The 26,065-nt window shown below is 43.7% G+C and overlaps 2 protein-coding genes across 4 annotated transcripts in view; both read left to right on the top strand.

The window, feature by feature from the left end:
- The window catches only part of FAM3D (FAM3 metabolism regulating signaling molecule D), a 51,226-nt gene extending 36,688 nt beyond the window's left edge, over positions 1-14,538 (top strand). For all 3 annotated transcript variants that reach the window (XM_051979918.1, XM_051979933.1, XM_051979924.1), the window contains 4 exons: positions 4,183-4,233; positions 9,791-9,875; positions 10,586-10,712; positions 14,056-14,538. In XM_051979918.1, the coding sequence (XP_051835878.1) occupies positions 4,183-4,233; positions 9,791-9,875; positions 10,586-10,712; positions 14,056-14,145 (353 nt within the window). In that variant the 3' untranslated portion in view covers positions 14,146-14,538. The remainder of the gene's footprint in view (positions 1-4,182; positions 4,234-9,790; positions 9,876-10,585; positions 10,713-14,055) is intronic.
- A 9,132-nt stretch (positions 14,539-23,670) lies between these two features.
- Positions 23,671-26,065, top strand: part of FAM107A (family with sequence similarity 107 member A) — a 128,156-nt gene continuing 125,761 nt past the window's right edge. The window contains exon 1 of the mRNA XM_051979945.1: positions 23,671-24,628. Within this exon, the coding sequence (XP_051835905.1) occupies positions 24,464-24,628 (165 nt within the window). The 5' untranslated portion in view covers positions 23,671-24,463. The remainder of the gene's footprint in view (positions 24,629-26,065) is intronic.

Raw genomic sequence — 26,065 nt, 5'->3', positions numbered from 1 at the left:
TATAGATGAAAGATAGATGGTAGAGTGATGGGTAAATGATAGATACATGTTAGACAGATGAATGGCTAGATGATATTGATTGACAGATGATACATAAGCTGATAGATAATAAGTAGATAGACAGACACAGACAGATATACACATAAAGAGAGAGATAATAGACAGGTAGATAGGTCACTGAATGGATGATAAACAGGCTGATGATAGATTGCATAAATAGCTAGGTGGATAGATAGATAGATAGATAGATGGATGGATGGATGGATAGATAGCTTCCTTAGCCTTCTGCAACTTACTGGATTTCCCAAGGCCACAAGATAGAATCTGTTCTTTAAGATGTGAGACTCCTCTTCAACCATTTACAATGCAGGCTACATAGGGAGCACTTCCTTGAATCAGGAAGCCCAGATGCTAATCTGGCATCGGATACTAAAGGGAAATGTGGCTGAGTCACATTTTCTCACAGAATCACTCTGCACTGTGTACAAGGTCCTGGGAAAAGCTCAAAAATATCAGGCTAGATGAATAATAATAGTTCACATGTATACAGCACCTCCTGTGTGGCAGGCACTGAGCTAAGCATCTTATAATGACTATCTCATTTAATCTTCATGACAAGCCTGGGAAGTAGCTGTTCTTATTCCCCACTTTACAGATGAGGAAACTGAGGCAAACAGAGGGTGACTTACCCAGGATCACTTAGTTAGTGTTTGAGGCCAGATTTCAACTGGGGTCTTTTTGAGTCCAGGCTGAGCTCTCTGTGCCCTGTCACCTACAATAAACTCCATGAGGGCAGGGATTATTTCATTGTCTTTATGTTTTTTATCAAGGGCCATTGATGCAATGGATGTAATAGAGTTCTGCATGGTGTCAGGAAAACCAGAGTTCAAACCCACCCTCAGACACTTAGTAATGACATGATTCTGGGCCATTCGTCTAACCTGTTTGCTTCAGGCTCCTCGGCAGTAAAATGGGCCTAACAGGAGCACTTGTCTCCCGAGCTCGTTGTGAAATGAGATCTTTGTCAAGAGTTATTAGCCATGTTTGGCACATTATTCCTCCCCTTTGGATCCTCAGCATCGGGCACACAGTAAGAACTTAATAAATGCTTCTCGATTTGCTCATCATTTTATTTGCCGATATGCCAAAAATCAAACACGAGAGAGCGAAGGCGTTGGACGGCACCCCTGGACCTAGGATGAGCCGGGAGGACAGAGATAAACAGTAACTCTTTCAGGCTCTCAGGGAGAGTGAGGGATAGAGCCATTGGGAGCATCCACACAGCACATAGTAGGGCTCCTGGGGAGCCGCCCCCCGGAATGGGGGGGCCAGCGGTGGGGAGTGGGGGGCAGCTTCCAGGCTGCGTCTGGGAGGAAACTGTGAAACCCTGGGTCCGGGGGAGCTCATGAGGACTTGGGGTTTGCGGGGTTCTGATTGCTGAGACCCTTGTGAACCCCAAGGGTTAGGACCGCCCGTGGCTTGGAGGTGGGGGACTCTCTGCCAATCACCGGGGCGCAAAACGCTCCCTGGACCCCGCTTCCAACCCCCACCTAAAAGTTCCTACAAACTGGAAACTTCCCAGCGGCGTAGGGTCCCTCCCATCCCCTCTACAACACCGCCATCTAGTGGGACCGGGGGAGAACAACGGCCTGCATTGAGGAAGATGGTCAGGTTAGCCCCATATTCCAGTCCGCATTGCCCAGGACTTTGGAGCTTTAGAGCCGGAAGAGGGAAGGGATCATTCCAACCTCCCCTCACCTTATAGATGAGGAAAATCAGGAATGGAGACAGGAAGGGACTAGTGGTAAGCAGCCAAGCCAAAAATAAAGCTTTGGCTACACGTTCAAGGCTTTTCCCACTTCATCAGAAAGCATCTGTTAAGCCCCCACTGTATGCCAGATACTGTGCTAAACACCATTGATACAAAATAAAGAAAAAACAAGTCTCTGCCCTCAAGGAGCTCCCGTTCTTATCGAGGAAACAATATAAATATAAGTGGTTCAGTTTTTTCCACTTCATCAGAAAGCATCTATTAAGCCCCTACTGTATGCCAGATACTGCGCTAAACACCATTGATACAAGATAAAGAAAAACCAAGTCTCTGCCCTCAAGCAGCCTCGGTCTGCAAGACACCTGATTGTCTTTATATTCCGAAGGTTCTTGGGTAAGGACAAATGAGACAGGTACTCGGTCTGTGGTGTATTTCTTTGTCTTTGCAGAGGTGACTATAGGCTTGCTATAGAATTGGGAATTATCCATCTGGAGCTGGAAATGACCACATTTTACAGATCAGGAAACTGAGGCCAAGGGAGATTAATAAGAACGCTCGTTGATTTGGTCTTTATCCTTTTATCCGTATAAGCAAGAGTCTGCTAAACATTAAACAAACAATAAAGAGTAGGACAGGACCTTACCCAAGCTTAAGCAGATAATGAGCATCAGAAGTGAGATTTAAATCACTGCTCTTTCCCACTTACCAAGATGCTTCCCTCCACTCTCTGATTCTATTATGAATGCTGTCTAGGAATAACTGTGATAACTGACACTCACATGGATCATTAAGGTTTGCAAAGACCCATTTGGTCTTCCCAACAATCCTGTTAGTTAACATGATCATTATCCCCATTTTCCAAATGAGGAAACTGAGGCTCAGAGAGAATGCCAGATTTGCTCAGTTAATAGAGGTAATGTCTATGGCCAGCACTCTATCCACTAAGAATATGCATTGCTTGATGATGTAGATTAGTTTCATGTTTGTAATTTTTTTCTCCCAGTGAGAGATGGAGGCAGAGAAAATAAATATTATGTTAATTAGTTGTTAAAAAAATTAAAGAAAAGAATAAGCAGGGGGTGTGGTATCTGAACATAAACTCATCGAGGACAGAATCTGTAGCATTTGGGGCTTCGTCTTTTGCATCTCAAAAAATTCCCTTCCCAGTTAGCAAGTTTCCCTCTCTCAGAGCAAAAGACAGATTGAACATTGCTATGAGCTGTCTGTGGTTCTCTGTCTCCCTCAGGTGAAACTTTCCGAGGGAATTTTAATGAGCCCTTGTAAATACAAAGACTCCTAGGAAATTCTGATCTCAACACACACGTGTAAATCCATCAAAAATGGGCACCTCTAACTTGAGAATCTACAGAATCACACAAAGAAAGCATTTTCACAAAGACGAGGCTGGGTTATAAATGGGTAGGGGTCTCCTAGGGTCCAGTGGGCTAATTTGACACAAGATTAAACGGGCTATCAGCTTGAACCTTAAATTCAAGATGAAAAAAGGAGAAGGGAAAGACAAATTAAGATATGGCAGGTCACTGGCTTGAGAGAAAGGGAGGGTATCAAGAGAGGGAGAAAGAGGGAAAAAAGGCAACTGCTCTGACTGAAAATCTAACAAAGAAGGCAAGAACCATTCGCGGCTGTCTAGCTGGGAGCCAGAAAGAAAAACGGAGGAGAAGTGTGTCAGAGGGGAGGAGAGAGAAGGAGGGAAGGAGAGAGGGAGGAAGGGAAAGAGACAGACAGAGATAGAGAGAAAAAGAGAGAGAGAGAGAGATGGACAAAGACAGATGCAGAGAGAGAGAGAGAATGAGAGATGAACAGAGAGAGAGAAGAAGGAAGGAAGGAAGGAAGGAAGGAAGGAAGGAAGGAAGGAAGGAAGGAAGGAAGGAAGGAAGGAAGGAAGGAAGGAAGGAAGGAAGGGAAAGAGGGAGAGAGAGAATAGAAAAAGATAGAGAGAAGGGGGCTGGGGAGACAAACAGCCAGAACCGGGGAAAAAACCTACATCATTCCTGCTATTTTTGGTCTCCCCAGGACACGGCCTTCTGGTTTTGGAAGCTCCAGATTAAAATCCTGGTTGTTGCACTTACTATAAGTGGGCCTTCTCTCTCTAGGCTTCAGTTCCCCCATCTATAAAATGGGAGAAGAGGCAGCTGGGCAGCCTCTTGGGTCCCTTCCAATCCCAGTTCTAGGCTGCTCTGAGCTCACAACTTCTTCTCTTCTTCAGCTGCCTGGGAATGGGAGAGAGAGAGCATCGCAAGGTCTCTGCTAGAGTGAGGGGGTCATTTTGGAGAGGTGCTTTAGAGGGCCAGGTTGTTGAGTCATTAAAAGCTGTTTTCAGTGATATTGTAGTTAGAGGAAGGCTGACTTATCCTAGGTAATAATGATTATATTTTCATTCCAACCCTTAGGAACAAGAGGAATTCTCAAGAAGCACCAATACTTTGATATGTTCTCAGGAGGTAAGGATTCGCTTTCATATTGAAAGTCTAGCATTGCCAGGGATGTGGGCAGGGAGAGCAGAACAGTGATAACTGGTATTTCCTTTGCACTTTCAAGTTTGCAAAACACTTCTTCAGTAGAGACTATTTCTCTATCCATCTAACACTACCAATGGAGATTATCCCCTTTTACAGATCAGGAAATTAAGGCTTAAGAGTTAAATGACTTAAACCTAGGATTCCCTCAGCCCATAAATTTGAGATTTGAATGCAAGTCTTCCTGTATCCAAATCCATCACTCTAACCACTATGTTCCATTGCCACTTAGTGGAACAAAAATTATTTTTAATTTATAGGAGAAGCCTTTCCTCTCCACTCCACTCCATTTGAATGCCAGCACCTTTCCCTGTGAGATCAATGAGAGCAGGAACTGTCTTTTCCCTCTTTTGGTATCCCCAGTACCTAGGACAGTACCTAGGACAGTACCTAGTACATAGTAGGTATTTAATAAATGTTTATTTATTGATTAAAAGTTCCAGAGGCCTCAAGGTAAAGAGACAGAATAGATAGCAAGACCTTAAGGATCTTAGGAGGCTGCAGCAGGGTGGATGGTAAGAGCTGACATTTCTCTGTCTCATCAGAAGAAATGAAGTTATTGACTAGAACCAGGCTGTCATCACAGCACTAGCTTTAGTTCTTACTATCAGAAAATTAAATTAAGTTCATACTATAACATGTGAAATTTACCCCTCCCCCACATTGTAACCAATGTTTTTTCTTTAATGATGATTCTCCCAAAAAGGGAGAAATGTAGAGTTCTGAGGTCCCTCTTGCACTCTGACAAAGAGCTCATCTGTGGGTTCCCATCCCATTCCTGGTCTTCAGAAAGATCCCAAGGTTGGCTCAGTCTTTCACTTGGCAGATCAAAAATAACAATAGCAGTTGTCCTCCTCTTTGGCCTTCCCACTTGTAACTGATTAATCCAACCTAGCATTTATTAAGCACCTACTGGATGACAAATACAAAAATAAAAAAGCCCTGCCCTCAAGGAACTTACTTTCCTACTGGAGAAGCAACTCATTAAAAATACATGATAATTGAAGCAAGGACTGAGCATGACAACAAAGGTAAAAAGGAAGAGGCAGGTGTGGGTGGTAGAGCCTCCTTAGAATTGGGAGGAACCATACAGGTTTAGTGACATTTAATCTCAGAGTGTGCTGGCTAGTTCTCTAAGACAATAAGCTGATAATAAGCTGCAATTTTCAATGGTAGAGGAAGTTTCCTAACTAATAATTCCCTATGCCAATAAAATCATAAATTCAATTTTTTAGAAAGCAAAGAGTAACCCATGGGAAGATTATATTCAGAAATGGAGATATTGTTTAAAAAAAAAACACCAAAAATAGTTTCTTATAGAAGACGACACATCAACCATATCCCTAGAATGCCTTGGGGACAAAGGGTATTATAAACCATCAGCCCTCAAACCAACTTCCCCCTCAGCCTGGCAGATGGATTTTCTGGGTAGCTGGAAGTCCCTCTCCTCCTTGGCCTCTTTTTGTATCCCTAATGCTTAGCATGATGCCTGGCACATAGTAGGTGTTCAACGAATTCTGATTGAGTGATTGCTTAAGTGAAGAGAGAAGCACAGGGCTGAAGCTTGGGATGCATGTGGGAATGGTGGCTGTGAACGCGCCATGGGACATCAGTAAGCTGGGCTGCCAGATATAAGGAATATAAGCCCCAGACAAGAGAAAATACTTGGCACACAGGAAGCCCTTGGCCTTCCTTCTGTGGATGCAGAAAGGTTTCCTCCCCTCAGAGCCGCTGAACGTGGCTTTGACTCTCTCAGCATCCTTCATGTTCTGCATTCCCAAGTTGGTCGAGAGTGGGAGAGAAGAGGTGGGAGGGGGCACTGTGCTGCTCCCAGGGGCTGAAGAGCAACATTAATTAACCTTAGCTGGCTCCCTTCGTGGACTGCACTCAAGTTTTGCAGAACAAATACAGTCCATTGATCCTGGGGAACAGTTCCCTGTGGAGAGGAACAAAACAACTCTGCCTGCCAAGCTTTCTTTTTCTTGCTCGTCTCTTACAAGAATTGGCCCTGCTTTTGCTCCTCATAGGAGGACCTGGGCATCCCCAGGAAGGGCCTGCATTATCCTTTGGACTCACCATTTCTATCCCAACCACCTCTGACCAGTTGTAGGGAAAGGTTTCCCTTGAGAGAGAGAACAAACAAGCAGCACTGTGTAGAGCTGTGGACCCACAAAGATGAAGCTTTTATTGTGATAAAAAAGCTATTTCTGATCTGCTGGGTTTGAAGTTTAAGATAAAAAATAATAATGTGCTAACATGTGGACAGCTCCTTAAAAGTTTGCACAGTGTATCCATGTGACCTCACCTGGCCAATGGAAAATAGAAATGTTCAACAAGGAACCATTTTTTGGAAAACATTCCGGACCTCCAGATTGTTCTTCATTTGGAGTCCAAAGACCTGGCTCTGCTACTACTACTAGTGTGATCTTGAGGGAAATCACCTGACCTCTCCAGGACTTAGTTTCCTCATCTGTAAATAAGAAGGTTGGACTCCAAAACCTAGCATCTTAAGATCCCGTGGTAGTTGTCTAAATAAAAATTCATCGATTCAAGGATTTCTTGCTGCCAGCCTCTTATCTAAAATGGAGCCAAGCCCTCCAGATACTCACATCCAGAAAAGTGCCCAGCTATCCTTTATGATAGTGAGGGCTCTGAGAGAAGAAAAACTTTCACTCCAAATAGTTGGCTCTAGCCTGTTGAACTATTTAAGTTCAAATCCCAACTCTTACACTTACTACCCGGCTCAGCCTCAGTTTCCTCATGTGTAAAATGAAAGGGTTGGACAAAATGGCCCCCAAAGAAACTTTCAGAGATTAGAGATTTGACTCTTCTCCCTTTAGGAGGTAGTGGTTACATGGAGGTAGTTTAGGGTGGAGAGTTTTAAAATATGAACTTTTGAGCTTATACTACCTGATAGGAAAGCTGTGATTTTTTTAAAGACATTTCCTTCCTACAGAGACAAAGAGGAAAACTGTTTTCAGAGCAGAACAGTACTTATTTGTATAAATGGTATATATCCTTCCTCCCCATCCCATTACTAGAATGAAAGTCTCTCTCTCTCTCTCTCTCTCTCTCTCTCTCTCTCTCTCTCTCTCTCTCTCTTTCTCTCTCTCTCCTTCTCTCTCTGACTTCAGGGCTGGTGCTCTATCCTCTACACCAACTAGCTTTCCCTGAATGAAAGACTCTTGGAGACAGAGATTGTTTCATAAAGTAATTAACCCTCTGAGGGGTTAGTCCCAGAAAGATTCAGATCTCATCATCCTATTAGTAACTTGGATGAAATGGACATTTACTTATTTCAATTACACAAACACTTAGTAAGCACCAACTATATGCCAGATGAGGGGCAGCCATGGTATCAGTGACCGGAAAAATCATTTAAATTTTCAGTGTTCCAGCCAACTCTACTATGACAGATGTCCTTAACCTGGAGTCCATTAACTTTTTTACAAGAAAGATTTGGATAACTGTAGTTTAATATAATGAGTTTCCTTTGTCATTCTATTTATTTTACTTTGTACATAGTATTCAAATCCTAGCTTTGACATTTACCATCTGCATGACATTTAGCAAATCATTTAAAGTTTCTGGACCTCAGTTAATCTATAAAGATTATTCTCAAAAGATCTGTAGGCTTTACCAGTCAGTTGGTAAATAGCATTTAATCAGTACCTACTATGTGCCCGACATTGTATTAAACATTGGATTGCCAAGTGGTATGTGATCCAAAAGAAGTCAATAAACTACAAACTGTAAGTCAGGTACCAATGTGCATTAGTGAAGAACATTTCCTCACTGGAAAGTCCTGTCGCCAATAAAATCCAAGTCCAGATCCCTTCTTGTCCAAATAAAATAAAATAAATGTACTTAGTCCTATCTTCCAACCTGGAGAATATAAAAGAATACAGTCTCCTCCCTCATAGAGATTAACATCTCATGGAGAGAGAAAGCAATGATCTATACAAATAATTCAAATTAATTCACCAACGTCTAGTATGTATCAAGTATTGCATAGAGTGAGAGATTTTTCAAACATCATTGGTAGGGAGGATTTGCATTCATGTCCATGGATCCTAAATTCATCCTTTTTTTTTTTTCATTTTATTTTTCATTAGGTTTTGAACAGAATTTTTAAAAATTTTAATTTTGAGTCCCTGCCCTCAAGGAACTTACATTCTCTTTAATTGGAAGGAGGGGTGATTATACAACAGTTATAGAAGTAAATCACTGCCAATACAAAGGGGTTTCAAGACGTGAGAGTGTGAGAAGGCAGAAGGGACCTGGAGAGAAGGGAGTCCCCAAGGGCTTGAAGGATCCTGGGAGATGGAGGCATTTCTGAGCAGAGGGCATTCAGGCAGGCTGCCTGGGAAGAGAGAGTGCTGGAGCAGCTGGCTGAAGGAAGATGAGCTGGTCAGCACGTGCTCAGGAAGAGAGCACATGTTCATTCCAAGGATCAGACAAATGCCAACAGATGTTTCTTTTTTTTGAAAATGGCAGCTGTCATGGAGTGGGGAAAGGGCAATGGGGGGATGAACAGCTGTAGTCAAAAAGGAGGCAGAGATAGGGACAGGGAAGCAATGGGAAAGTCCCTCAAACTCCCTTGGAAAGGGCAGAAGAGGTTGGCGACCTCAGTCATGCTGCCTGACAATTACAGTTGCTATGAATTCTTCCTCCATGGGGAAAATGGGACCAAGCATCCATAAAGATTTCAGATTTTCTTTTGCTTGATCTGAGGACAAGTACCAGAGGAGGAAGAAAGAGGGGGTTGAGATCCAAAGTTTTCCATGGTCCCATCCATTTCTAATAGTCCATGATCCTACAGCCCCACTTCTGCCCAGAACTGGAGGGAAGGCCAGTGATGCTGTGGAGGATCTCCACATAATCTTATAATTCTACAGTACTAAAACACACCCTCAAGACAATGACTCTGGGAAGGGGCAAGGACTAGAATGGCTGTGACATCCCCCAATGGATGGAGAATCGTTTATTTTCTTCCTCCTCCCTAGGAGGCCTAGGATGGTTCTAGAAAGGCTCCCTAGAAAAATCATCAGTTTTATTACATTTCAAGGGGGAAGCAGCCTTAGAACTTATCTATCCCAACCCAAACCCATTTTGCAAATGGAGAAACTGAGGCCTGAGGTCATTCTGATAAATTAAATCAGCACCAGAATTTGAACTTGGAACTTCTGATACCAAACTCAGTCCCTTTTGCACTATACCCAACTTGCTTGGTTTGGTTACTAAAAGAAACCAAGAGATCTACCAGAAGACTATTGTTACTGAATGGGAGCCCAAAACGTGGGGATTTCCTATCCTGGAAACCTGTATTTTTAATGAGATCCTAGAATGGAAAGTCAGAGATTTTTCTGTCAAAAAAGGATGGAGAGAAGAGGACCTAGAGATGGGAGAAAAAGCAAGTGATTGGGTATATAGAATTTGTGCGTAACTTCTAGTTTCTTGTGGTTATTTTCCCCTCCAACAGATATTAACACGTTCCTGACATTTCTAAAAGAAATTCCAGAGAGCACCCTAGTACTGATAGCTTCATTTGATGATCCAGGCTCAAAGTAAGTTTGAAATCACTGAGCAGCCCACCAGATTATCCAATCCAAAAAAGCAGCTTTGGGGGCCTTTTTGGTCCCCTTTTGGGGTTGTCCCTACAAAATATACTGCCTTACTGCCTCACCCTTTGAACAGAGAGCCCCAAGTCAAGAAACTCCCTCTCTTTCCCTTCCCTTTTCTTTTCCTTTCCCTTCTCTTCTCTTTCCTCTCCTTCCTTTCTCTTGCTTCCTTTCATCTCCCCCTTTTCCCTTCCTTCCCTCCTCTCTTCTCCCTGTCTATCCCCTTTTCTTTCTCCCTTCCCCTTCACATCCCTTCCTCTCTCCTTCCTTCCCTTTCTTTCTTCTCCCCTTCTCTTCTTCTTCTCTTTTCTCCTTCCTCCCTTCCCCTCCCTTTCCTTTCTTTTTCTTCTTCTCTTTTTACTCACTTCCCCTTCCCATTCTTCATTCCTCCTCCCCTTCCCTTCCTCTCCTCTCTTCCCCTTCCTTCCCTCCCCTCTTCTTTACCTTTTTTTGAGCTTCAGACATCCCTTAGAACCTCTCTCTTATGTCATAGGGCAGATGGCAGCTGTAACCCATTGTAGGGACTAGAGAGGATTTCCAGGTAGGGAGAAGTTCTTGATGCCATCCTTAGCACTGTTGTGTTCTATCTGGAGACACAGAATCCCCGGTACCTGAGTGATGACAGAGTTCTGTTGTATCCTCTTTTCACTTTTCAGATTGAACCCAGAAGCTCGACAATTGCTCACTGATTTGGGAAGTGTCCATGCACAAAACATCAGTTTTCGGGACAGCTGGGTCTTCTTAGGTGCCAAAGGCATCAAGGGGAAAAGCCCCTTTGAAGAGGTACCATCTCATATAATTTATCTGCAATGGGAACCCAATTAGTCTGAGGCTTTCTGGGAGGCAGGAGCAGAGAAGCAGGACAGAACAATGGGGAGAACCCCGGCATCAGGGGATACTTAAAATATGTGTGACATAGGGCAAGTCAAAATGACTTTTGTGTATCGGTTTCCTCATGTATAACATGGAGAAGCTGGACTAGCTGATCTCCAAGATCCCTGCTAGCTTCATTTTGGGGGTTCTGTGACCCAATCCCTAACAGCCAAATAACAAAGAACCCAAAGGAGATGACCTTCTGAGTCTTATATGTATATTGGATCCTCAAAAGCAGTTGTGTCAAACTCAAAGAATAGGACATATGGTGGGATAAAATCACATATTTACATTATCTGTTTTGCATCAGATTTTAATCATTTTATTAAGTGGTTCCCAAAGTCCATTCTAATCTGGTTCAGGAAGACCATGAGTTTGACTCCCTCCACCCAAGAGTTTTCATCTCAAAAACTTGGATAAGGAATAAGTCAGGAGAGGGAAGAATGCTTAACTAATACCTGGAGTCAGGAGGGACAATTGGGAAATTCATTGAAGGCCCGTCTCCAGAATTGTTTTTACTAATTTAGCCAATACCATGCTCCTTATGAGATTTATGAGATGCTCACTATGTGTCTGACCTTGTGTTAAATATCAGAATGCACAAAGGCCTCTTTTAAAATAGAATCCAAACTCTACCTGTGAACTATAAAGTTCTGTTATTCAGGCCTAGAAACACCAATAAAATCCTAGACAGTTGGCAACCCAATGCATTGCTGAGGGTACTGCAGATAGACGAGATCGACTGTTAAACAAATGAACAACCTTCATGTCAGGCTTTGCTATTCTCAGCAATACAATGATCCACGACTACTCTGAAAATGATGGAAAATCTTATCCAAACCCAGAGAAAGAACTGATTGTGTCTGAATACAGATTGAAGCATACTTATCTCTCTCTCTTTTTTTTTTAACTTTATTTTTCTTGAGGGCTTTTTTGGAGGGAGGGGATCCATGTTTTCTTTCACAATATGACTTTTATAGAAATGTTTTGCATAATTTTATATGTGCTTTCTTAATGGGAGCTGAGGGTGAAGATAAGAGAGACAATCTAAAACCCAAAGTTTTAAAAAATAAATTTAAAAAATATTTTAAATGTAACTGGAGGAAAATAAAAAAATATATTTTAAAATAATTAAAGATTTTTAAAAATCACATTCATGGCAAGAATATAGGCAGGAGCCTAGTAAATAAATTTCTTCTTTGATTTTCTTTTCACATTTGGCCTTCCTAGTCCTGCATAGGATTGGACTTTGTACTGTCCTCTGGGGTCTAAGTTTCTGCCAGCTGCAAATGTTTTTCTGAGTGAAATGTTAGAGACTTTCTGGTCAAATCTCCAAATGCTGACCTCCCTTGGAAATCTTGCTATGGGCAATTCAGTCATTTCCATGAAATTGTTCCTCTGACTGGGGCTGACCTTATTTGGAGGTCAATAGTGCCTCTTCGGTGCAGTTTGTAAGGTCCTGAAGGAGCCCTTTTTGGGCGGTGAAGTCTTTCCCACATTAGACCAGCCTAAATGTATTAAATTTTCCCATTAGTCCTTTCTTTGGCTGATAGCTTTGAAGATCTCTGTTTAAATGGAAATCTGTTATCTGGAAGAGTGACTCACTAAGAAATTAGCACCAAAGTGAATTAGTTTGTGGCTTAGCCACAATCATTTAGCAAGTCCCCAAAGAGAGTGATAAGAAGATGAGTCAATTTAATGGAGGGTCCTGAGAATAATAAAGGCAGCAGGAGGGGTGTTGGGTATTCAAGGTTAGAAGAATGAGGTGCTGAAAGATAATACCTAAAATTTATATAATACAGTAGGGTTTCCGAAGTGTTGCCATATATTATCGCATTTGATCCTCATAGCAGCCCTGGAACATATTAGCTTGTTTTTACAGCTGAGGAAACTGAGGCACAGAAGGATGAAGGGGTGTTTAGAGTCATATGGCTAGTGAGTGTCTGAAGTGGGGTTTGAACACCAATCTCCCTGTTCCAGGTCCTATGCTCCAATACCTATCAAGAAAATGTGTGTAAAGGCTCTTTCAAGAATAATAAGAGTTAATTACATAGCATTTCTCATCCCTCTATTTTTGTCTGCTTGCATTTTTTATTTCCTTCATAGGTTAAGTGTACATTATTTCAAAATCCAGTTCTTCTTGTGTAACAAAATAACTGTATGGACATGTATACATATATTGTATTTAACTCATATACTTAACTTATATAACATATTTAACATGTATTGGTCAACCTGCCATCTAGGGGAGGGGGTGGGGGGAAGGAGGGGAAAAATTGGAACAAAAGGTTTGGCAATTGTCAATGCTGTAAAATTACCCATGCATCTATCTTGTAAATAAAAAGCTATAATTTAAAAAATTTAAAAAAAAAAGAATGGACAAGAAAAAAGAATAATAAGGGTTATCTCACATATTACTTGCTACCTGCATGACCTTGAACAAGATAAGCCTCCATTTCCTTATCTCTAAAATGAAAGGGTTGTACTTGATGGCCTCTGAGCTATTTTCCTGCTCTCAGTCTATGATCATGGGATCAGGGAAGTATGACTTAGTTCTTCATAAGCAGAATGGGCAGCAGAACAGCAGACAGCACTGGATTTGGAGTCAGGAAAACCTGACCAGATCCAGTCTCAGAAATGTGCAAGCTGGATATCCCTGGATAAGTCACTTAGCCTCAGTCTCCTCAACTATAAAACATAAATAATAATAATAGCACTAATGTTGTTGTGAGAATGAAATAATATTTATAAAATGCTTAGTATAGTACTTGGCACATAGTAGGTGCTATATAAAGGCTAGCTGTTATTCCTTTTTTTGCACTTAATAGTACTTTGTTTTTTCCATTTACATATAAAGACAGTTTTCAGAATTCATTTTTGTAAGATTTTGAGTTCCAAATTTTTCTCCCCCTCTCCCTTTTCTCCCTCTTCCCCAGGATAAAAAGCATAATTATGCACGTACAGCCATATTAAACATATTTCCACATTTGTCATGTTATGAAAAAAGAATCAGAACAAAAGGGAAAAACCACAAGAAAACAAAAAACAACAAAACAATTTTTTCAGTGAAAATAATATACTCCAATCTGCATTCAGACTCCATAGTTCTTTCTCTGGATCCAGACGGCATTTTCCATCACAAGTGTTTTGGAATTGTCTTGAATCTCTGTATAGCTGAGAAGAGCTAGCTCTTCTTATTTCCCTTGGATAATCTCACTTCACAGCTGACCAGTTTCTCCATCCTCTCTTACAGTTCTTAAAGAATAAGCCAGAGAAGAACAAATATGAAGGCTGGCCGGAAGCATTGAAACTAGAGGGCTGTGTCCCCCGCAAAATGATATAGGGTCGCCACGACAGCTCGGGGTCTCCAGACAAAGCCTCCCACTTCGAGAAGCTATGAGCCGCCTCCCAGAAGCAGCCAAGCTTGGCTCAGCAGGAGGATGCCTGCCCCCAGGGCTGGAGGGCAAGGAAGGGAATAGAAGCAATCATCTAGAAAAGACTTCTCCACTTGATAATCAGAAGTACCTCAGATGCTTTTTCCCCTCCCTCAGTGACACCAGCCAATGAGTGGAGAGAGTTTCAAGCCTCCCCCCCTCTGTCAGATGAACTTAAAGCTGAGGTTTACTCATGATTCTGTTGCCTCCTGAAGTTTCCATTGGCAGGAGGCTCTCTGTCTCCATATCAAAGAGGACTGGTGAATACAGAAGCAAAATTAAAATCTATTTTGTTTATTATCGATGTGACTTCCTACCAGTTGTCTTACCTTTTGGGGAGAAGGGTGAGAAACCTTTTGGAAAGATTCTTTGGTTTTCATTTTTCTAGGACTAGAAGCTTCTCAAAGTGACCCAGAAATCTTGGCTGAATCATTCATTTGTACAGAACTGTCTCACCACCAAGCCACTTTGGGATGGAAAAAGGATGCAAAGTCTAGTTGTTCCTTCTGTGTTATTTTATGTTTGTTTTTTGTTTTTTGTTTTTTGTTTTTGTTTTTGTTTTTGTTTTTTTTTTGCTTTTTATTTGCTTTTTGCTTTTTGTTTGTTTGCACCTGGGTATTTCCATCTTGCCCATCTAGAAGAGCAGTGACTACTTAGCAGTGACCAGTCCCATGACTGATGAAAATGGCAGAACCTTCCCCCGCCCAAGTTCACTGTTTTTCTTACCTGGTAGTTCCCTACATCACTGAAATCATAGGTCCAGTCCCCAACTCCTATTCCCATGGATATTTCCCATGGAAAGGACACAATTTCAGCTGGATAGAGCATGGATTTATCCTTTCAGAATGAATCCACCCTTCAGCAAAATCAAATCTATATTTGTACAAGAGTGGGTGCTGCCTCTGTCCTCAAGAGTTTACATTCTAATGGGGGGAATTATGTGTTCAGAAGGATGGGCACACTTAAAAAGTAAAGGGAGTGAAACGCTGAAGGATCTGGAGTCCATGCAGTTCTTGGTTTGGTTGGTCTCAGGCATTAATAACACCCAGGCCGTGGTCAACTCTCTTATCTCATTGCCATGGATCCCTGCCATCCCTTGAGCATTTTCTAGATTGTTAATTGTGCCTGTTTGGGGTTGTGGAAAGATCATTGCAAGGATTCAGGGACCAAGACAGACCAAGTAAGGAAAGATCATTGCAAGGATTCAGGGACTAAGACAGACCAAGTAAGGAAAGATCATTGCAAAGATTCAGGGACCAAGACTGACCAAGTAATCTACTATACTCAGTAGCCTGCCTCTTTTGTGAACACAACCAATACTAAATATCCACACATCTTTACGGAAATCGCTGTAACAAAAGTCCTCAGCCCCAATCACAGGTGAGCCCCCATCAGAGCTGGAATCCCACATTGCAGACATTGCTGCAAACAGCAGACAAATAATGGAGTCACATAAAAAAGACGGCATAGCTCAATATGGCTGTCCAATGGATGCAGGTCAGACTATCCTACACCAGGATGAAAAGGATCAACAGTGGGGCCATGCATTTCCCACTAAACTCAGATAGAACAAAAGGGCTCAGTGACTCCGTTTCCTCTTTTGGTTGTGGGTTCCTTTGCTTGAATCTTTGTATGTGTTTGTGGGGGGAGGGGGTATGCGTGTTTGAGATTCAAATCTTTGAATTCTCTCTCAGTAATGAGTCCAAGAGGATGCTCTTAGGGAGGGCTCTATTACCTGGTTTGATGGTGAGAGAACCATGAAAAGAGAGATGGATTTACAGCCTCTGCTTTTTATTTCCCAAATGTGAAAGAGAAATGTGTATTTTTAAGAACTCTACCTGGGAACAGGAGATTATGTTCTGATAAAAACAGTTTTCTTCCTTTCATCTTTCCAATTATTTGACACCATAAACCAGGCTATATGGACTTATATGCATGGTTATTTGAAGGAGAGGACACCGTCAACTGGAGAGGGGTTTGTGTGACGACCTCTCCGAGCCTCAGTTTGCTCAAGTGTATCATGAGGATCACAACAGCACCTACTTCATAGGGTTGTTTTGAAATATTGTCTATAAAAAATAATACCTGCATAGTTATTGTGGTTCAATCATGACGGACATGACAAAAGCAGAAACTGGCCCTGCTTTCAAGGAGCTTAAGGGAGTTAATAACGGGACAGTACATACTCCAAAACAGAGGGGCAGCCACCAGTGGGTACATTGGAGAGTTCCATGGATGATTACTGAGTCTGTGCAGGAGTGGACTGATACATTGCCACTAGTAACAACAGAATTTAAGGTTCCAGAAATGGAGATCTGGACAGCAGAGGAATGAGGCGGAGTGGAGAGAAAAAATAAAGGGAAGTACGGCTGGTACCCACCTACAATACTGAGTCAGGGAGACTCTCGTCAATCCAATGCTCAGCACCTTGCCTGGCATATAGTTAGCATTTAATGACAGCAAGTTATACAGAATAGGTTTGCAGTTTCATGTTCAATCATCTTTTTTTTTTTTCCTTATTCTACTATGCTATGGAAATACATCTTTTAGTTTTAAAGTCTTGGATAAAATTAATTAATTGAGTGATTAATTAAAATAAAACTTAAAAAGAAAAAATAAAAGTTTACTGACGAATGGATGGATCCATCAACAGGCTCAGGCTGGGAATTCTGGACCTGAAAAGGTTAAATCCTCAAGGCATAGCCCCTGGTCTGGCCCAAGCCCAACAGTGAGAAGATGGCAGGGCTAGCCACTGGAAGTACTTGCCACAGCAAGGGGGTATGGAAGAAAGGGTAGATAGAGGTATTGAATGTCAGCCCAGGTTTGGCTGGCTGGTCCTAGAGAGCAGCTGAGCAGGTGTGGCCCCTGCGGTGGGTCTGCCAGGGGTTCCATTCCCTGGAGATGGAAAAAGATGGGAGAAAGTGAATAAAAATCTTCCAAGAAGTTGTCAGTTGTGTTCCGATCAGTAGGTGGAGCCCAAGATCAATTGGGAAAAGATTAGACTGTCAAACTCCAGTATGACTGGAGGGCTCCAGTTAATTGAAGATTCTGATTAATAGAGAACAAAACTCTCTGATATGATAGACTACATTTTGTGCTCAAAACCATAGTCAGTGTAGCTTCATGCTTCTTGGATAATTCCTGAGCTTGCAGAGTCTGGGAAAAATCATGCTGATTACCCAGGATCCCCTGCAGAGCAGACAGCCTGCAGTGCTGGGCAGTGCACTGGATGGGGAAGCCAGGATTCCTGAGTCCCTTGTCCCAGCCATCTTACCAAATAGCTGTAGGTCTTTAGGTAAACAAAGATGCCTCTCTGGTCCTGAAGCTTTGCTTTTATCTGCTGAGGAAAAAGAATTCAGGGGTGGTTCCCAGCAATACCACATGGACTCCTAACAGGACTTAAACCCACCCAATCTTCCAGATTTCTCTATTTCAATTGAAAGCATCACCCATCATTCTTCCAGTCACCCCAGCTCAAAACCTCGGTGTCACCCTGGACTCTTCAATCTCTGTGGCCATCTTTGTCCCTGAGACCCTGGGCTCTTGTTGTTGAGTTCTTACTTTATTTTCTCTGAAACCAAGTCATTCTGCCTCTTCAAGGTCATTTCTTAACCATAACGTGTGCATGTGTCCTTCACCTGCCCCGTGCCCTCATTTCTATCTCTGCCTCCTCCTTTTTGGATGATCTTCCCACCAGAATCGAAACTCTTTAAGGGAGCAAATATGGTCTTGCTTTTGCATTTGCATCCCCAACCCTCAGTACTATATTAAGTATACAGTAAGAGGTTAATAAATGTTAATCTTCCTCATGCCTCCATCCCTCATAAGCCTACTTATAGCCACCCTCTTAATTCAGGTCCTTTTATCTCTTCACTTGACTATTCTGATGGTTTACTCATCAGTCTCTGTACTTCCAACATCTCCCACTCTACTCCATTCTCTCCTCAGTTGCCCCAGTGATTTTCCTTAAGAAGAGATTTGACCAGATCACTTTCTACTTAATTATCTCCAGTGGCTCCCTATTGCCTCTAAGATAAAATAGCTTGTTTGACCTTTAGAGTCTTTCACAAACTAGCTTTCTAACCTTTCTAACCAGCCAAAGTGGCCTCTTCTCTGCTCCTTATATAAGGAGCTCCGTCACCCATTTCTGGGAGGCTTTCACCTTGCCCCATTCTTCCATCTTCTCACCGCCTTCCCCCAACTGCCAGCGCCACCCCTTAAACTCCCTGGTATTTATTCTGTCTACACTGGAGCTTCTGCATGGAGGTACCTATAGGATCCCCAAGCTGAAAACAAGGAGTCTCTACTGAGACCTCCTTATTTATGGCCATCCCATTTCCTTCCTGGCTCTCCCATAGCTAATTTCTCTTCTCCTTCCTACCCCATTCCTCAATCCCTTCAAGGCTGGGGCATTTCAAAGTAAGTTAGTTTAGTCAATAAAATCATTATTAATAGAGAGGGGGAGAAGGGGGCTACAGGAGGCCCTGGAGGACCTTCTCAAGACTCCAGGCAACATCCATGCATTAGAAAACAATAAACAACCCAGGCCAGACTGCTTCAGTTCTCCCAAGCTCCAAAACTTCAATCATAAAAAAAGGGACTGAGCCATGCGAATTCCCCTCCCTTCTCCTTCCCTCTCCAGCACTCTGTGGGTCCTCATTATCTTATCTTAATGCATAAGCCAGGACAGCTAAAGTTGCGTAAACTCTCTCTGGCATCATTTGAAGCACAAATTTTATTTAAATGGAAGAAGAGATGCAGAAGAAATGGAAGAAGATAGAGACATAGAGAAACAGAAAGCAGGGGAGAGATGCAAACCCAGATAGGAAGATACACAGACATAGAGAAAAAGAAACAATGATAGGAGGGGAGAAAGACAGAGACAGACAGAGAAAGAAGAGGAGGAGGAGGAGGAAGAGGACAAAGAAGGAATGAAGAAAGGAAAAGAGAAGAGAGGAGAGGAAAGAGAAAGGGAAAGAAAAGGGAAAGGGAAAGAGAAAGGGAATTATAGAAACAAGAGTTACCACTGTCATCATTATTTTTATGCTAATAAAAAACAAAGATTTGTTCAAGGTCACATGGCAATCGAGGGGAAAGCTATAACTCAAACCTGGATTCCAAATCCTATACTTTTTAGTGGTTGCTACTTCTTCACTCTTGTCACTTCCCATTCAGCTACCCAACAGGACACCATCTTCCCCTCTGCCAACATCCTAGCCCCATCCCAACCTTTCTAACACGTTCTTGCTCTGAGAACAATATTCAAATCAACACCGCCATTGCTACTGGAAGAGGCATGGCCACAGGCCCTCCCTAGGGTAGCCATCCCTTTGATGATAATATATTATCCCAAGACTTCCTAGACCAGAACTCCCTTCCTGGCTCCCATCAGCCTGGATTATCACCTCATTAGAATGGAGAAGGCAAGAATGTTCTCAAAACCCTTTGTTGTTGTTTTCTTGAAGGGTTTTTTTTTGAAGTATTTTAATTTGAAACTGTCCAAAAATGGAAGGGGCTACCTCAAGATCTAGCCAGCCTTGCCTCAGTGGAGGTGTTCAGGCAAATGCTGAATGAACATTTATTTACCAAGGTATTTTAGAGAGTCTCCTATCCATCTATGAAAGGACCAGAGGGTCACTGGGCCCTTCTGATCCTGAATTCTATGGTTTTCTGTGCAAAGTATAGTGGGAGCTGCTTAGGGGCTTCCAGGATGAAGCATGGTCCCTCCTTGCATCTGCTACCCTCATAGGACCTGCTCTAGAAGTTGGATTTTACACTGGTTCTACCCAATCAGCTAATGACATTTGTCTCTTTCTCCTAGAAAGGAATGGTGAACACCATTGCTCAGTTTAGGGCTCCAAGTAATCAGAGTTGGTACCTGATAGAAAGAGTATTAGCTATGGAATCGACGGGCATGGGCTTCAATGGCACCTTGGCCACTTGTGGTCTATGTGACCTTGGACAAGTTGTTTTCATTTTGAAGGTATCAATGTGACACAAAAGCTAGAGCTTTGGACCTCAAATCAGGAAGACCCAAGTTCAATTCCATTCTGGGTCATTTACTAACTGGGTGACCCTGGGCAAAAATCAGTCTGTCTGCCTCTATTTCCACAACTATAAAAGAGAGATAAGTATATACATATTATATATAATATATGTATGTAGAGAGAGAGACAGAGAGACAGAGAGAGGCACAAAGAGACAGAGACAGAGAGAAAGACAAAGAGAGAGAGACAGACAGACAGACAGAAACAGAGAGAGAGAAAGAGAAAGAGAGAGACAGAGACAGAGACAGAGAGAAAGAAAAAGAGAGAGACAGAGAGACAGAGACAGAGACAGAGAGAAAAACAAAGAGAGACAGACAGACAGACAGAGAGACGGAGAGATAGAGAGAGGCACAGAGAGACAGAGACAGAGAGAAAGACAAAGACAGACAGACAGACAGAAACAGAGAGAGAGAGAGACAGAGAGAGAGAAAGAGAAAGACAGACAGAGAGAGAGAGAGGCAGAAAGAGAGAGAGACACACAGACAGAGACAGAGAGAGAGACAGAGAGAGACATAGAGAGAGAGACAGAGACAGAAAGACAAAGAGAGAGAGAGACAGAGAGAGAGAGAGAGAGAGAAAGACAAAGAGAGAGAGAGAGAGATACAGAGAGAGAGAGAGAGACAGAGAGAGACAGAGAGACAGAGAGAGAGGCATAGAGAGACAGAGACAGAGAGAAAGACAAAGAGAGAAAGAGAGAGAGAGAGAAAGAGAGAGAGAGAGAGAGGCACAGAGAGACAGAGAGACAGAGAGGCACAGAGAGACAGAGACAGAGAGAGACAAAGAGAGAGACAGAGAGAGACAAAGAGAGAGAGAGAGAGACAGGGAGAGAGACAGAGACAGAGAGAGAGAGACAGACAAAGAGAGAGAGAGAGAGAGAGAGAGAGAGAGAGAGAGAGAGAGAGAGAGAGAGAGAGAGCACGCGAACCTACTTTCCAGGGTTGTCATGAGAATGAAATGAGACAATTATTTGTAAAGTACCACATAAAGGCTACCTTTTACTATGATTCACCTCTCTGAATTTCAGCTTCCTTAGCTATAAAATGGTGGAGTTAGATTCTGTGACTTTCAAGTCCCTTTCAGTTCTTAATCTATGGTTCCTGATCAAATTCTAGGTCCCTCTTAAACTTGGAGTCCAAGTGATTTATAAATGCAAAAATTCAAGTCTCTCTTCCTAAGCTCCCTCCTCCCCCACCCCAACCACCCAATTTAGGCCAAGGCCACAATTAGAGGAGATGCACAAAGGACTTTGATCCTCCCCATCAACATATGGCATTTTTATGGCGACTGCTGAGACATCATCATAACCATCACCATTATCATTATCGTTATCATTCAAGGGAAGCAGAAACTTGTGTCCAAAGTGAATCATCATATACCGAAGGGGGAGAAGGGGAGCATGTTGGGACAAGAGAGGGGCTCTTTGTAACCAGGAGTTTTACTCCAGTGTTTTCCCAAGTCTCTCCTGTGTCTTACTATCTCCTTGTATCTTCTCCATGGGACACTCATTACAACTTTGAGTCTTTGAGTCCAGGATTCAAATCCTACCTAAAGCTCCACACACTTCCTGACACATAGTAGGTATTTAGGAAATGTTAGTTTACTGACTCAGTGTCTAGTTACTAGTTATGTGACCTTGAGCATGTCACTTAAATTCTCTGTGCCTCAATTTCCTCATCTGTAAAATGAAGCGGTCGGACTCCAGGACCTCTAAGATTTCTTTCACCTCTAAACCCATGAGCCTATGAGGAGATTCTATAATTGCCTAACTTCTGCAACCACATATAGATTGGCAGAAGTTCCCCTGTAAGCTCTCACAGCAATGCAATTCACAAAGCCCAGAAATGGCTGCGAACATAGGATTTCCCACGGTACAGAACCATGGTCCCCACACTTTTGCTGCTTCTCTCCTAATCCCATGATCCCTTCTTCCCCCAACTACTCAAACTCTGTAAGACCAACAGCATCCCAGAACCCCAGATTTCAAGCTGGATCACCGAGATCACCTCCCCCAAATCTTTTATTTTATAGAGAGAAAAGTCAATGTTAGAAAAATTAAATGGATGCCCCCAATTCAGTGACAGCCAAAACGAAACATCTCCATTTCTATAATCTGAGTTCAGTGATCATTTCACAAAGAGCTCCCATAGAGGAAGCATCCTGGTTCTGGGCTCAGTGGGCCTGGGTTCAAATATCCTCTCTGCCACATGTTTCCCTTGTGATCTAAAAGAAGACGCTTTCCACCTGTGAGCCTCAGTTTCCTCCTCTGTAAAGAGAGGCCTGAACTGAGGTTCCTTCCATCCCAAATCTATGGAGCATTGGGCTGTCGATTTCAATGAATCAGGAGGAGGAAATGCAAAGCAAGTTGCAAGGGAGGGAGCTGGTGTCAGGGAGATCAGAAAGATACAGGGTTGAGAAAATCAGAAAAAGTTTGCTAGGAGGGAGGGGACCCATGTGTGAATGGGAGGAAAGGAGAGTCAGAGTTTCTCCAGCCTCGGGAGCAGGAGTCCCATTCAGAAAATGGCCAGCAGGTTGGCTACAGCTGGAGCAGAGCCAGAGGCTGGGCAGTGCTCAGGAGGGCGTGTATAGGGTGGGCCGAGGACCGAGGACTTGGCAGGACTGAAGAGAAGGGATTTATGAATCTGGGCCCAGGGCCCCCCCCCCCTTGCCCTTTGAATTAATGATTAGAGATGCATTAGGTTTCTACACTCTGAGAACTCCGGGCCCTGGATGATCTTAAAGGATCAATTATTAATGAGGCCTTCTTGACTGGGTCTTGCATTCCTGATCGGCCATGCTGCCCAGGCGGCCTTAAACAGTCCCTCCTCTTCCCCTCCCTCTCCCTCTCCTTCTCTTTCCCTTCCCCTCCTCCTCCTGCTCTTTCCTCCTTCCTCCTCCTTTTCTTTTTCCTCTTCACTCTTCCTCCTCCTCTTCCCCTTTCTTTCTCCTTTCTCTTCCTCTTCCTCTTCTTACTCCCTCCTCCTTCTCTTCTTCCTCCTCCTCCTCCTGTTCCCCACTTCCTTCTCCTTCTTCTCTTCCTCCTTTTTCTCCTCCTATTCTCCCTTCCTTCTCCTCTTTCTCTTCCTCCTCCTCTTTCTCTCCCATCCTTCTATCCCCCTCTTTCTCCTTTTCCATCCTTCTCTTCTTCCTCTTCCTCTTCCCCCCTCCTCCTTCTCTTCCTCCTCCTCCTATTCTCCCTTCCTTCTCCTCTTTCTCTTCCTCCTCCTCTTTCTCTCCCATCCTTCTATTCCCCTCTTTCTCCTCTTCCCCCCTCCTCTTTCTCTTCCTCCTCCTGTTCCCCCTTCCTTTTCCTCCTCTTCTTCCTTCTCTTCTTTCTCCCCCCTACTCTTCTCCCCCTCTTCCTCCTCTTCCTCCTCTTTCTTTCTCTTCCTCTTTCTCCCCCTCCTCCTCTTCCTCCCTCTTCTTTCTCTTCCTCTTCCTCCTCCTGTTCCTTCCTTCTCCTCTTCTTCCTCCTCTTTCTCCCCGCTCCTCTTCTCCCCCTCCTTCTCCTCCCCATCTCCTCCCAGGCAGGCTGGTTCCCCGTGGGAACCCCCCCACAAGCAGCATGTTATGTAACCTCATTGTTCAGGCCGGTGTCTGTTGGGCAGTGACAAGGCTGCCCAGAAGTCTGTCGGCTGGCCAGTCTCTGAGGTCACCGACCAAAAGCCTGAGCTTTCTGGCTCCCGGCTGACTTGTTTTCCCTCAGGTGCTCATCCTGGACCCTCTCTAGGACCAGAGAAATAACCAAGTGCAGAGAAACAGACCAAGTGCTACCAGCCCCCCACCCCCAGCCCCGACTCCCCAGCCAGGAATGCTGCGTTGGGCCTGAGCCAAGACATTCCAGAGGCCAGAAATCGGCTCAGGGTCCGAGGAGGCTTGTGGGATTTCTCCTGGGGCTGGCCCAGCCGCCTCTGGCGTCCCGCTTTGTCAAGAGCAATTATCCTAAGTCCCTTCGCAGCCGGGAGATGGGCTTAAAGGTTAGAGCATCTCTGAAAGCTGTGTCTGGGCTGAGCCGAGGCTGAGCCCCATTGGAGGCGGACCCGGGGAGAGGGAGATGAGCGTGTGTTCAGTGGTCAGCTCAATCCGAGGAAAAGTTCCTGCTGCTCGCCTGTGAAAGCCTGGCTGCGGGAGGTCAGGGCTAGCAGCCAGCCCGTGCCCCGGGACCGGGCTCTCCTGGCCGTGGATGCAGCCTCCGCCTCGAAGGCTCCAGTGGACCCCAGCTGCCTCCAGCAAGAGGCCCCGTCTGGAGCCCCCTTCCTCCCACAGGAGCAGAAGGAGAAGCCTGGGGGGTACGCCGGTGCTCGTGTGGGCCAGCCCCCATGCCATGGGAGCAACTCATGGGAAAAAGGTAGGCAGCCCGCTCCCTCTCATCTCCCCACTCCCTCTCATCGCCCTGCTCCCTCTCATCTCCCTCAACCTCTCATTGCCCGCTCCCTCTCATCTCCCCACTCCCTCTCATCTCCCCACTCCCTCTCTTCTCCCCACTCCCCTACCACCTGACTGAATTTTTGAAACCATCCCGCAGCAGAATCTGTGATTCTGGCAGAGTCATTTCTCAGCTCTTGACCAGCTTTCTCCTTTACAAAGTGGGGGTGGAACGAGAGGGTCTCTGAATCCTTGGAACACAGCAAAGGACTCCTTTGGTCTTGGGATGAGTGTTCCCTCCAAATCTGGAGGGTTTTGATTGGGGGGTGGGGGTGGATCAGAGACACGTTGGAATAGACCTTCTGGTCTTCCCAGCGGGAGGGACGTCAGCACTGAGGATGCAGAATTAGGGAGATTCAAATTCCTACTCATTTATCAGCTTGTAACTTTCCCTGAGTCTCAGTTTCCACATCTGTAAAATGTGGACCCTAATATGAAGTAGATGCTATTATTATTCCCATTTTACAGATAAAGAAACTAAGGCTGGGAGAGATTAAGTAATTTGTTCAGGATCACCATAAAACTTGTAATGTCGGATTCATCCAATAAGATAACCTATTCAAGGTGCAAACCTTCAAATCCCATATAAATTGTAATTTTTGTATCATTGTAATTATGTGCTATTGTAATTATTGTGTAAGAGATCCAGGTTTCTTTTTCCCCTCTTAGCTGGTTTGTATAATAGATAAAGAGTGTTGGATTTATAGTCAAGAAGTTCCGAGTTCTAATTGCAGCTCAGATACTCTTTAGTTGTATTCTTCAGTGAAACTCACTTGGCCTCTTTCTGCCTTAGTCTCATCTGTAAAATGGGGATGATATTAAAACCTACCTCAGAAAACTGTTGTAAAGATCATATACAAAGTGATTCATAAAGCTTTCTAGCACTACACAAATGCTCATTATTATCCTGGGCACTTTTCAGTTAGCCCTGACCTGGGGAATGCTGGAGGCAATTGATAATATGGAGCCATGGGCAGTGCATTGGGAGGCTGTCCAGGATCGGCAATTTCCTCTTTTGGACCCATCCTGAACTTTCTCCAGATTGTCAGGAGTTGATAAGGAAACCATTGTGGGGCTGATGCCGTCAGAAACACCTCGCCACGAATGAGCTGGGGACTCGGGAAGCAAAGGAAGGTGACACACTGGTAGTGCTGGGTCTGGGAGCCAAGAAGATCTGAATTCAAATCCAGCCTCAGACGCTTATCCTCTGTGACTTGCAAAAGTCCCTTAGCCTCTGCCTCAGTTTCCATATCAGTAAATTGGGGATAAGTATAGTACCTCTCTCTCAGGATTGTTGGGAGGAGCAATAAGTGCTCAGCACAGTGCCTGGCATATAGTAAGTGCCATACAAATGTTTGCT

The sequence above is a fragment of the Antechinus flavipes genome, chromosome 1 (genome assembly GCF_016432865.1).
Source record: "Antechinus flavipes isolate AdamAnt ecotype Samford, QLD, Australia chromosome 1, AdamAnt_v2, whole genome shotgun sequence".
Taxonomy (NCBI): Eukaryota; Metazoa; Chordata; class Mammalia; order Dasyuromorphia; family Dasyuridae; genus Antechinus; species Antechinus flavipes.
This window is presented reverse-complemented; position numbering and strand designations above follow the sequence as displayed.